The 10,325-nt window shown below is 31.5% G+C and overlaps 2 protein-coding genes across 2 annotated transcripts in view; one reads left to right on the forward strand and one right to left on the reverse strand.

The window, feature by feature from the left end:
- Positions 1 to 10,325, reverse strand: part of LOC115431961 (NACHT, LRR and PYD domains-containing protein 3-like) — a 592,418-nt gene that overhangs the window by 271,241 nt on the left and 310,852 nt on the right. The gene's annotated exons all lie outside the window — the stretch shown is intronic.
- Positions 7,287 to 10,325, forward strand: part of LOC115431989 (aryl hydrocarbon receptor-like) — a 39,474-nt gene continuing 36,435 nt past the window's right edge. The window contains exon 1 of the mRNA XM_030152749.1: positions 7,287 to 7,816. Within this exon, the coding sequence (XP_030008609.1) occupies positions 7,623 to 7,816 (194 nt within the window). The 5' untranslated portion in view covers positions 7,287 to 7,622. The remainder of the gene's footprint in view (positions 7,817 to 10,325) is intronic.

The following is a 10,325-nucleotide window of genomic DNA, read 5'->3' on the forward strand; positions in this document are numbered from 1 at the left end:
TCATTTCCTGAAAAATCTGAAAAAAATTAAATAACCAATGATTTTGGGACGGTGACAATATGTTTTATACCAACCAAGAGATGTGAAAGTACAGATATTTATGTTAAAATATACATAAAGTAAAACATCACCTTCGTAAAATTAGCAAAAAAAAAAAGACAGAACTCCTAATTTTCAGGTTTTTCTAGAAACAAAAAAGTATCATATACTCACTTTTTTTTTTAACTTTATGACTAAAGTGTAATTGTTGGGAGGGTTTGGACTCTTCGATGTAGGATGAACCACGTTTGAACACAACCAAGAAATGTTCTCTTTTAAAATGTAGGACATTAAAAAAAAAAAAGACAAATGCATGAAAACGCAGTGGATTCTAAAGTGTGTGTGCGGCAACATCTGTTAACGCAGGATCCGAACAGAACATGAGGCGACGGAACTGAAGCTGAATCACCTCGATGTTTGATTAAATGGTTAATTTTTGTCTGTTTTTACCGATCGGCCCCGTCTGGGAACCTGTACCACAGTGAAATGGATGCTTTCGTAGACTGAATGTTTGCACTTGTACAAGAGCTGAGGATGAGGACGGTGATGACGGACCGAAACCAGTGTGAACACAAACCAGGAAACGCCGTCCTGTTCATCTGCTGCTGCTTCTGACGCACAAACACGACCCCAGTATCCTCTGTTTTCTGTTTAAGTTCATTTCAAAGTCTTTGACGTTGCACGCAGGGTAGACGAGCTTCGCAAACAGGGTATAACAAAAAAACAAACAAAAACAAAAAAACGCACAACTTACTCACACATACACACTATCTGATGGAGTGAAAACGGCTGCTTGTTGTTGTATCTTCTTTCTTTTCTTTGCTTTGAATATTTCCCTGTTTTAATGGGAAAAAATGCAAACGGTGCCTTAAAAAAAACCAAAATAAAAAAAAAAAAAAACAGAACTGTTGGAACTTTAAAGGGACAATCTGTTAAAAAAAAATCAGCATTAGCAAACAGTAAAACCAGCAAAAACCAAAGCGGAAGTCACCCAGGCCTTAACGTCCCAGTTTATTAATGATCTGTTGCACATTTGATCTTATAGTTTATCCAAAACATCAATGTGCATAAATAATCCTCATTTAATCATTATTATTATTTCATCATCATCCGTCGTCTTTTTGCCTCTTTTGTGTTTTAAACCACGACTAAAAGGAAAAGAACAGAAAAGTGCCTTTAAACCGACTCAAACGACCCCCTTTCAGCTGTTAAAACTAACATGTTTAAGACAACAGAAGTGTTTCAACCAGTTTGAAGACTTTTTTTAATTAGTATTTGATGGATTGATGCTGTTTTAACCTCCTGAGACCCAGCTTCGTAGAGCGGCAGCTATCGATTAGTTTTGTAATCGATTAATATATGGATCATTTTCTTTGATTCCATTCAACGATTATTTGAAAAAAAAAAAAAAAAGTAAAATTGTGAAAAATGTGTGATGTTGTGTCTTTTACGATGTTTTCAGGACTAAAACTTTGCCTTCAATCTTGAAAAAACAGTATCTCGACAATTATCTTGATAATCTTTTGGCCGTTTTTGCAGGAATTTTGAAAAACCTCGGTGCGTTTCCACTGAAATCCACCAGTAAAAAGTAAAAATGTGAAACAGACACGTCTGAAAACAATAAACATGTCCTGTATTCCAGAACCAGATGAAAAAACAGCCACAACAAGAATAAAAGTAAAAGGATATAGAAAAAAATATATAAAACCACAATTACAACAGTATAAAAGTATATATTAAAGTATCTATAGATATATAAACAACAATAAATGAGTCCAATGACATCTGCAAAAAATATATCACTACAGTTTTGGTTTTAACAGCAGCAAAATTTAAATAAAAGAAGCATCGATTCAGGAAAATTTTGATTATTTTTTTAATCTATTGGAGTCAGTTGATTGATGAATAATTTCTACATTGATATGTTTTTGTCATCCATCACAGCTTCACTTAAAAAATACAAAAACAACAAGAAAAAAAACAAACAAAACAAAAACGCTGTCCACTGCAAAGGACATTTTATTGTGAAAAAAAAAAAAAAAAAGTACCCAACAAATCTGTTTCCAATTAACTATTATTTAATGTAAAAAAGCCCAAACTTTAACTTCACTGGGTCTCAGGAGGATTTGCAGGAAACCAGAGTTCAGTTTTATGGAAATTTTGATAATTTTAACAGAATCTAGAGGAAAAATTAATTATATACATACATACATTAGCGAAAGATTTTTTCCCCCCCTTTTTTTTTTGTCATTTTCTGTTTCTTTCATTTCCTGAAAAAATGAAATAACCAATTGTTTTGGGACGGTGACAATATGTTTTAAACAAACCAAGGGATGTAAAAGTACAGATATTTCTGTTAAAATATTTGTAAAGTAAAACGTCACCTTCGTAAAATTAGCAAAAAAAAGACCTAACTCCTAATTTTCAGGTTTTTCTAGAAACAAAAAAGTATCATATACTCCCTTTTTTTTTTAACTTTATGACTAAAGCTGTTGCTTTAACACAGAAAAAGCTTCAAAGTATTTGTACTTAACACCTCTGTCCAACGATATTAGTCTAAATAAATTACATTTATCACGTAAATGTGATTTTTTTTTCCCACTTCGAATGATTTACAGGCTCAAAACTCTAAATATTCACTTAAATGATATATATTGTTATTAGATAATTACACTTAGTCTTTATGATGGTTGAATTTTGAACAAAACAAAAAACACTGTCCAATAATACTTTCATATAGAGTCACAGTCCCATTAAAATGAAACTATTTATATGAAGTTTATTCAAATAGCACTGAAAATACGGTTTTAAAGTTCAAAGTACTTGGTTTAATATTTTAATATACTTAAAATAATCCTAACACACTTCACTTCCTCAACTTAAATAAGTATAAAATCCATAAATTGGTCAAAAATCATCCCAGACTCAGTAGAAATTTCCTTTTACCGTTTTTTTTGCTGTGCACCTTAACGCCTCTTAAGTGCTTTCAGTCGGTCTTTTCAAAGTATTCTGCTTATATAAATATAAATATAAGTATAGCTTTTCGCCTGCTTTAACTTTGTACTTCTTTCCTCTTCAGACCGTATCTTTGTGTATCTGTATATAAATATATATATTTGTCTCCTTTTTCCAAATGCGTATTTTCATATATTGCGTATTTTAAGATTGTACTCGCTCTTATCACTTTTGTACATTTTCAGATAAACCTGTAACCTCTTGTACTGATGTTTTATAACGTTTCATCTTATATTCATTTGTGGATTTGATTAAACTGCCTTTAACAGCGTATGAGTGTCTTTAAATGTTCACCATTAAATAGAATACGATCACGTGGTTCAGTGTGTGATAATTCAATGAACGGGTAAAACACAAAACAGTGGATAAAACCAGAAAACAGCAAAGGTAAGATCTTTGATCAGCATCTGTTCATAATATCACCTTTATTTTTGCTCAATAAAACATGAGATAATAAAGAATTTGGACAAAATCATTGAGAAAATGAAGAAAAATCACCAAAAAGGAACAAAAAATTGATAAAATAAAATCAGTCTTTAAAAATGTGCAAAATTGCTGAACATATTAAAAAATGGACACCGGCAAATTAAGAAAATTAGCAAAAAATGAATATATGACAAAAAATAACAAGAAACTGAACAAAAATAAACATAAGGAGGAAGAAAATGAATAAAATCACTGAGAAAATTCCCAGAATAATCAAGAAAATTAAGAAAATAATCACAAAACCCAAACTAATTAAGACACAAATACAGATGAACAAAGCAATAAAGAACAAAATATATAATATAGATATATTAAAAAAAATAAAAAATAAAAAAGCAAAACATCAAAAAATACAATGTGAAAATTCATTAAAAAAAAAAAAACTTAAAATGAAGCAGAAAAAATATGAACAAAAAAAAAAAAAAGGCAAAACCATCAATAAAATGAACAAAAACAACAAAAAACATGAATATGAAGAATTTGAACACTTATAAACACTTTTTTACACTAAGACAAAGACTCAAATTTGTATGTCATTGTTTCTAGGATATAATGACAGTATTTTACTTTAGATTATCATTTAATATCATTAATTGTTAATATCTTAAGTATGATTTGAATTTTTTACTTATATAATTTTCTCATAAAAATACTTCTTATTGAAGATAATTTTTATTCATGAAGCACCAAAATATATACAGCAGCATTTATTCGTCTTAATCCTTATTATGGTGAACTAATATTTTCAGGTCCCACACTAAAAGCCCTAATAGAAGAAAACAGAAGTTACAGCGCCATCTGCTGGACACTGTCAACACGTGTCTCCACCTGTGGATTTAAATCAGAGATAGAAAAAAAATGAACCAAAAACGACCAAACGCCTCAAATCTGCAGTAACAGTGACACCTGGTGGACAAATGAAGTCATTACAACCTGTGAATACAGTATAGTTGACTTTGTTGTAATACTCATCAGCGTCCACCAGGTGGCAGTGGAACTCCTGTTTTATCATGTAGTGGCTTTAACATGAATTATAAGATTTTTTCTGACTATTTTTATTCCTCTTTAGGCATGGGGAAAAAAAAAAATAAAAAAAAAAAAACCAATGTGATTGAAATTTTTTTATGAACCTATTTTTCATGACGTTACAAAAATGTCCGCTCAGCTGGACTCCATGTGTTTCATTTTTGAAGCGACATACTGTGTGAAAACTATGAAATAAAAACATTTTTAATGCTGCTAGTCTATATTTTCTCACATTTTAACAAACTATAATACTGGCTATTACACACTCAGATAATATGCAAACAAACAAACAAACAAACAAACAACAACAACAACAACAACAACAACATGTTTTTGTTTTTTTAAACAAACTGTTAATTACAATCTAATAACAATTAGCAGTTGATTTACACTCAGACATGTCAGTGCAGATCAGGTTTATCAAGAACAGGAAAGTTACAGTAAAGGGATGAATGTCAGTGTATTATGGGATGGTGCATGAGCGTCCACTGTGTGGGCTGATCTGGAACTAAAGCAACAAACCCATGAAAATACAACAGAACAGCTGGAGAAGAACTGACCACTGGAGTGACCACTGGAGTGACCACTGGAGTGACCACTGTGCATGAAAGGGTTAAATGTGGGAACTGAAAATATGAGTTTATATTTGACACAGAATGAGATGAAATTCAGTTAAAACTGAAAAAAGGCAAAAACTGAGACATAAACCTGACTTTAATCTGCTTGAACTCATGTTTTTTCATCAAAATCTAAATGAATATGAAGAAAATTAAAGTGTTTTTAGTTTTCTCTTTTTATTTGTATTTATTGATTAGTATTTATGTATTTATTTACAGATGATATGATTTTATTATAAATATATATATTTCGAAGTAAAGGCTGTTTTTATTTTTGAAGCATAAAAATATGTAAGGCAGCATTTATTCTATTCATCTTCATCCTAATTGTAGTTGACTGTGTTGTAATACTCACCAGTGTCCACCAGGTGGCAGTGTAATCCTGTTTTCTCATATAGTGGCTTTTAACACGGGACCTGAAAATATTAGTTTATTTTTGAGACAGAATGAAATAAACACAAGCTTTGGTTACAACAATTTTACAAAACTGGGAAAATACATTTTGCAGCAGCAGTAAATGGCAAAAAATAAAAATAAAAAATAAAAAATAAAACAGTAAAACATGCAAGTGCATGTATGACAGTACTGTACTTTTCACTGTATTTTCAATATCTGTCCTTAAATATTTATTTTTGACACCGTTTCCCTTTTACTACACACATTTTTAACATAAATATTTCGTTTATTTTAGATTATTTAGCATTTTTGCCTGATGTGACGACGTCCAGACTGATTTAAACTAAACAGATGAAACAACACACGTAGAAAAGACAATCAGACATGTATTTAAAAGCTCTTTTCTACTGTTTTAGAATGAGTCACATTCAGCCATTTGGAAAAAAAAAAACCTGTTATTTCAAATAAAAACACCAGGATCAGGAAGGAACTCAATATTTAACCCTTTACATTCTATTCATTTACCTTTATTCTTTTGGTTTAATCTTTTAAAAACAAACAAATATTTTAGTCCTTTTAACAAATAATTTATTTGTACTTATGTCCAACAAACATAATTAATTTTAATGGATAATGATGATGAAACATTTCGTATAAATTATTTCTGCCACTGGATTAAAACAGTGTCAGAGGTTGTAATGACTTCATTTGGCCACAGGGTGTCACTGTTACTGCACGTTTGAAGCTCTGGGTCATTTTTTGGCTCTTTTTAAAGTGTCAGTGTTCCTGTCCATCACTGATATAAACCCACAGGTGGAACCTATGAGGGACAGAACCTGAAAGACCATGAAACCAGGACAACATGGATTCACCTCCAATCCAAAAAGATTCACTTCAAAACTTAAGTGAACAGAGAGGCAGGAGTAACTGAGCAAAAAATGCACAAACAAGACAAAATTTGACCAAAAAAAGCTGCAACAACTGTACTTGGAATTAAATAAATAAATAAATAAATAAATAGATAATAAAAAAAAAAAATCAACATCTGGCCAAAAAAAAAAAAAGAAAAAAGCTGCAAAAACTGACCAAAATGGCAAACATTGACACATAAACCTGACTTTAATCTGCTCAAAGTCTTTCTTCAAAATGTAAATAAAGATTACGGTAAAGCAAAGTTAGTTTATATATGGTTTCTTGCATGAGAAAATTATCACATCATGTATAATTAAACTTATATTTAGGCATATATTTAAAAAAAAAAAAAAAAATAGAACTTCGGTTTATTTAAAAAAAAAAAAAAATGACAAAAACATTTAAAAATGAACGAAAATTAACAACACCCCCCCCCCAAAAAAAAAAAAAAAAACTGCAAAAAAACAAAAAACAAACTGTAAATATATAAATAAATAAATAAATAAAATGAAAATAAAAAAATAATCAACTCTCAACAACAATAATAATAATTTTAAAAAGCTGCAAAAACTGAACAAAATGGCAAACATTTTGATCTAAACTTGACTTTAATCTGATGAACTCATGTTTTCTCTCCATAACCTAAATGAAAAACAGCGGAATATTTACCTACTGTTGTAATTCGATGACCTTTGACCCCCACCCCCACCCCCCTCTCCCTCGCGCGCTCCCGACCACCAATCAGTGCCGCTGCCGGGTGCGCGCTCTGCGTCCGGAGTGCGGAGGGAGGCAGGACAGAGCAGAGCGCAGAAAGCAGGAGGAAGAGCCCAAAAGTGGACATTTAACAGTGTTATTACAGCCCGGTCTGCAGAATGTGAGGTTTAGTTCTAGTTTTTTGTTGGTTTTTGGTGCGTGTTTGTTTTTTACGCACCGGGATTTTTGACGCATCATGGATGAGAAGATGACGCACGGGATTAAAGTAGCACTAAAACATGGAGTATTTGTGGAATTCATGTAATAATTCCACACTGAGTTCATCTTCCTTTACTATGGGGTCAGTTTTTGTGGTATGATGTTGGAATATTATGGGATTTGTACCAAACTCCACATGACGGTCCGTGAACGCCTCACATGCCTCTGGGTTCACTGAACTGCTGCTGCTTTTTCTGTGGTTTTTCGACTAAAACCAACCGTTTGGAGCTTTTTTTTTTTTATTATTATTATTTTAACTCAGAGTTGATGGATATTTCTCATCTTCACTGTGAATCACTCAGAAACAACATCATGTACGCGGGACGGAAACGGCGAAAACCCGTGCCAAAGGGGTGAGTGGTGCGTAAAAGGGGTTTGACCTGGACCTGGACCTGGACCTGGTTCTGCTGTCAGAACATACTGTAGTGGCTTTGACATCCAATATGAAACTAAAGTAAAGCAGTGCCTTCCACAGGTTTATTTTCAGTCCAACAGCAGTGAAGCATTAACCCTGAAAAACCCACAACTGTGTCTGTGGGAACTTTTACCACATTTATCCACAGAAGTGACTGAACACCGTTTATTACACCATCATCCTCTGCCTTCTGCAGCTGTCAGTGTAAACCGTGTCTTTTCCTGATCATGTAGATCAGTGGTGTCAAACATAAGGCTCGTGGGCCAAAGCCGGCCACCACAGAGTCCTGTGAATCTAATAGAAGTGCAAAAATTACACTGAAGAGATGAACAATCAAGGATGTGGAAATTATTTTACTCCATGTAATGTCAAGTGGATCAAACCAGTAAAACACTATCATATTAACCTAGAAATAATGACAACTCCATTTAACCCTTTCATGCATGATTTATGAGAACCTTAATCAAGATTTTTGTTTGTTTTTTTCCCTGAGTGTTTTTATTCCTCTTTAGGCATGAAAAAAAAAAAAAAAAAACAGTGATTTTTTTTTTTTTTTTTTTTTTTAAATCAACCTGTTTTTCATAGAGATAAAAAAGACAAAAGTGTCCACTCAGCTACACCATGAATTTTATTCTTGAAGCAAAGAAACATGTATTTAAAACCCAATATGATGAAGTGATCTGAAAACAGTGAAATGAAACCATGTTTAATGCAGCTAATCTGATGTTTTCTCACATTTTAACATATTCTAATACTAGTTATTACTCACTTCATGGAGATAATATGCAAAAAAATAAATATTAACAATTGATTTCCATTCAAGAACCAACCAAGAACAGCAAAGTTACAGTAATGGTATGAATTGCAGTTTATGAGATGATGCATAAGTGTCCACTGTGTTGGCTGATATGGAACTAAAACAACAAAACCCATGAATATACAAGAGTAAAGCTGTAGAGTAACTGTCCACTGGAGTGACCACTATGCATGAAAGGGTTAAAAATAAATAAATAAATCTTGGTTTAATGTGAAAAAAGTACAATTACATGAAAATATTTACATTTGCAAAGTATTTTTTTGCAATAAAATGTGAATAATCTGAACGAATATCAACAATGTGAAAAATAAGTACAATTTTAATAATATTCTGCCTGGAACTACATGTTTTGTGTATTTGTAGATCCACTGTCATCTGTACATTTTGTTAATTATAAGCTGAGACATAATAATGTTGAAATTTCACTTATTTAAAAAAAAAAAAAATTTCTTTTTCATGGTTGTTCAGGTTCATTCTCATTGTTATTATGTGATGTACTTTTTCTCTCTAAAACATAGAGAAAAGTTTATAGTTGTTATTATAACACTGGGTTACAAAAAAGTGTTTTTTGCAAGTTGTCTAGGTTTTTTCAACTGAATTAGGACCATTTTGCACCGCTAAATCCAAAAATGACATCTGTTTTTCTCAATCAGGTCAGGTGTTTTTTGCTAATTTGATTTTGAAAAATTTGATCTTCTCACAAAATATAATAATTCATACCAAAATCAGATTGGTAAGCACACTTTATGAAACTTGTGACTTGATTCCTGTTAGGTACAATGGTGTATTCACCGCAGATGCAGCAGAATACGTCAGGCTTATTTTTGCAAGATCTTCTAGTTGAAGCCATTTCATTCACCTGTAATATTAAAAAAAACATGAATCATAAATTGGCAAAAGTAAAATCTTCAGAACTCGTTTATTGCAAGAAATATGAAAGAATTTTGTATCATATGATGTGAAAATGCCCATAAATGTAAGCAAAAATGTTAAAAAGCCAATATGTAGCATAGTTCAGAAAGTTGACCTGATTGAGCAAAATTAATGTGATTTTTGGATTCAACACACCAAAATTATCCTAAATCAGCTCAAAAAACTTAAACAATAAATTTGTTGTTGACCAGTGTAATGTTTTTTTTTACTGGTCTGACCCACTTTAGATCATATTGGTCTAAATGTGGAACCTGAAATAAAAAGAGTTTGACAACCCTGACTGTAAAATAAACTAAAGGTTATTTTATCAAAACAGAGAAAACTGATGAAAATGTGACATTTGCAAAAAATATATATCATTAACTGAACATAGAAACAAACAAATTTTCATTAAATCATGAAATGTTAATTTATTAAAAGCCCTTTTTTACAGAAGGAACATCAGTACAAAACACCTTTTCTCAAATAGTTCCTCACAATAAATAGACTAAACCAATAGAAATGCTGCAATATTTTGTGATAATTCTGGAATAAATTTTTCTCCACATTTAACCTTTCGTAAATGATTTATCATCATTTACTTTAATAAAATAATGTATTTAGTTGTATTTAATTCACTGACCATGTAGATGTTCATTAAAGCTCAGAGTAAATTGAAAGGTTATTATATGAAAAGAGAGAAAACTGAAGAAAAAGA

The sequence above is a fragment of the Sphaeramia orbicularis genome, chromosome 2 (assembly GCF_902148855.1).
Source record: "Sphaeramia orbicularis chromosome 2, fSphaOr1.1, whole genome shotgun sequence".
NCBI classification, from domain to species: domain Eukaryota; kingdom Metazoa; phylum Chordata; class Actinopteri; order Kurtiformes; family Apogonidae; genus Sphaeramia; species Sphaeramia orbicularis.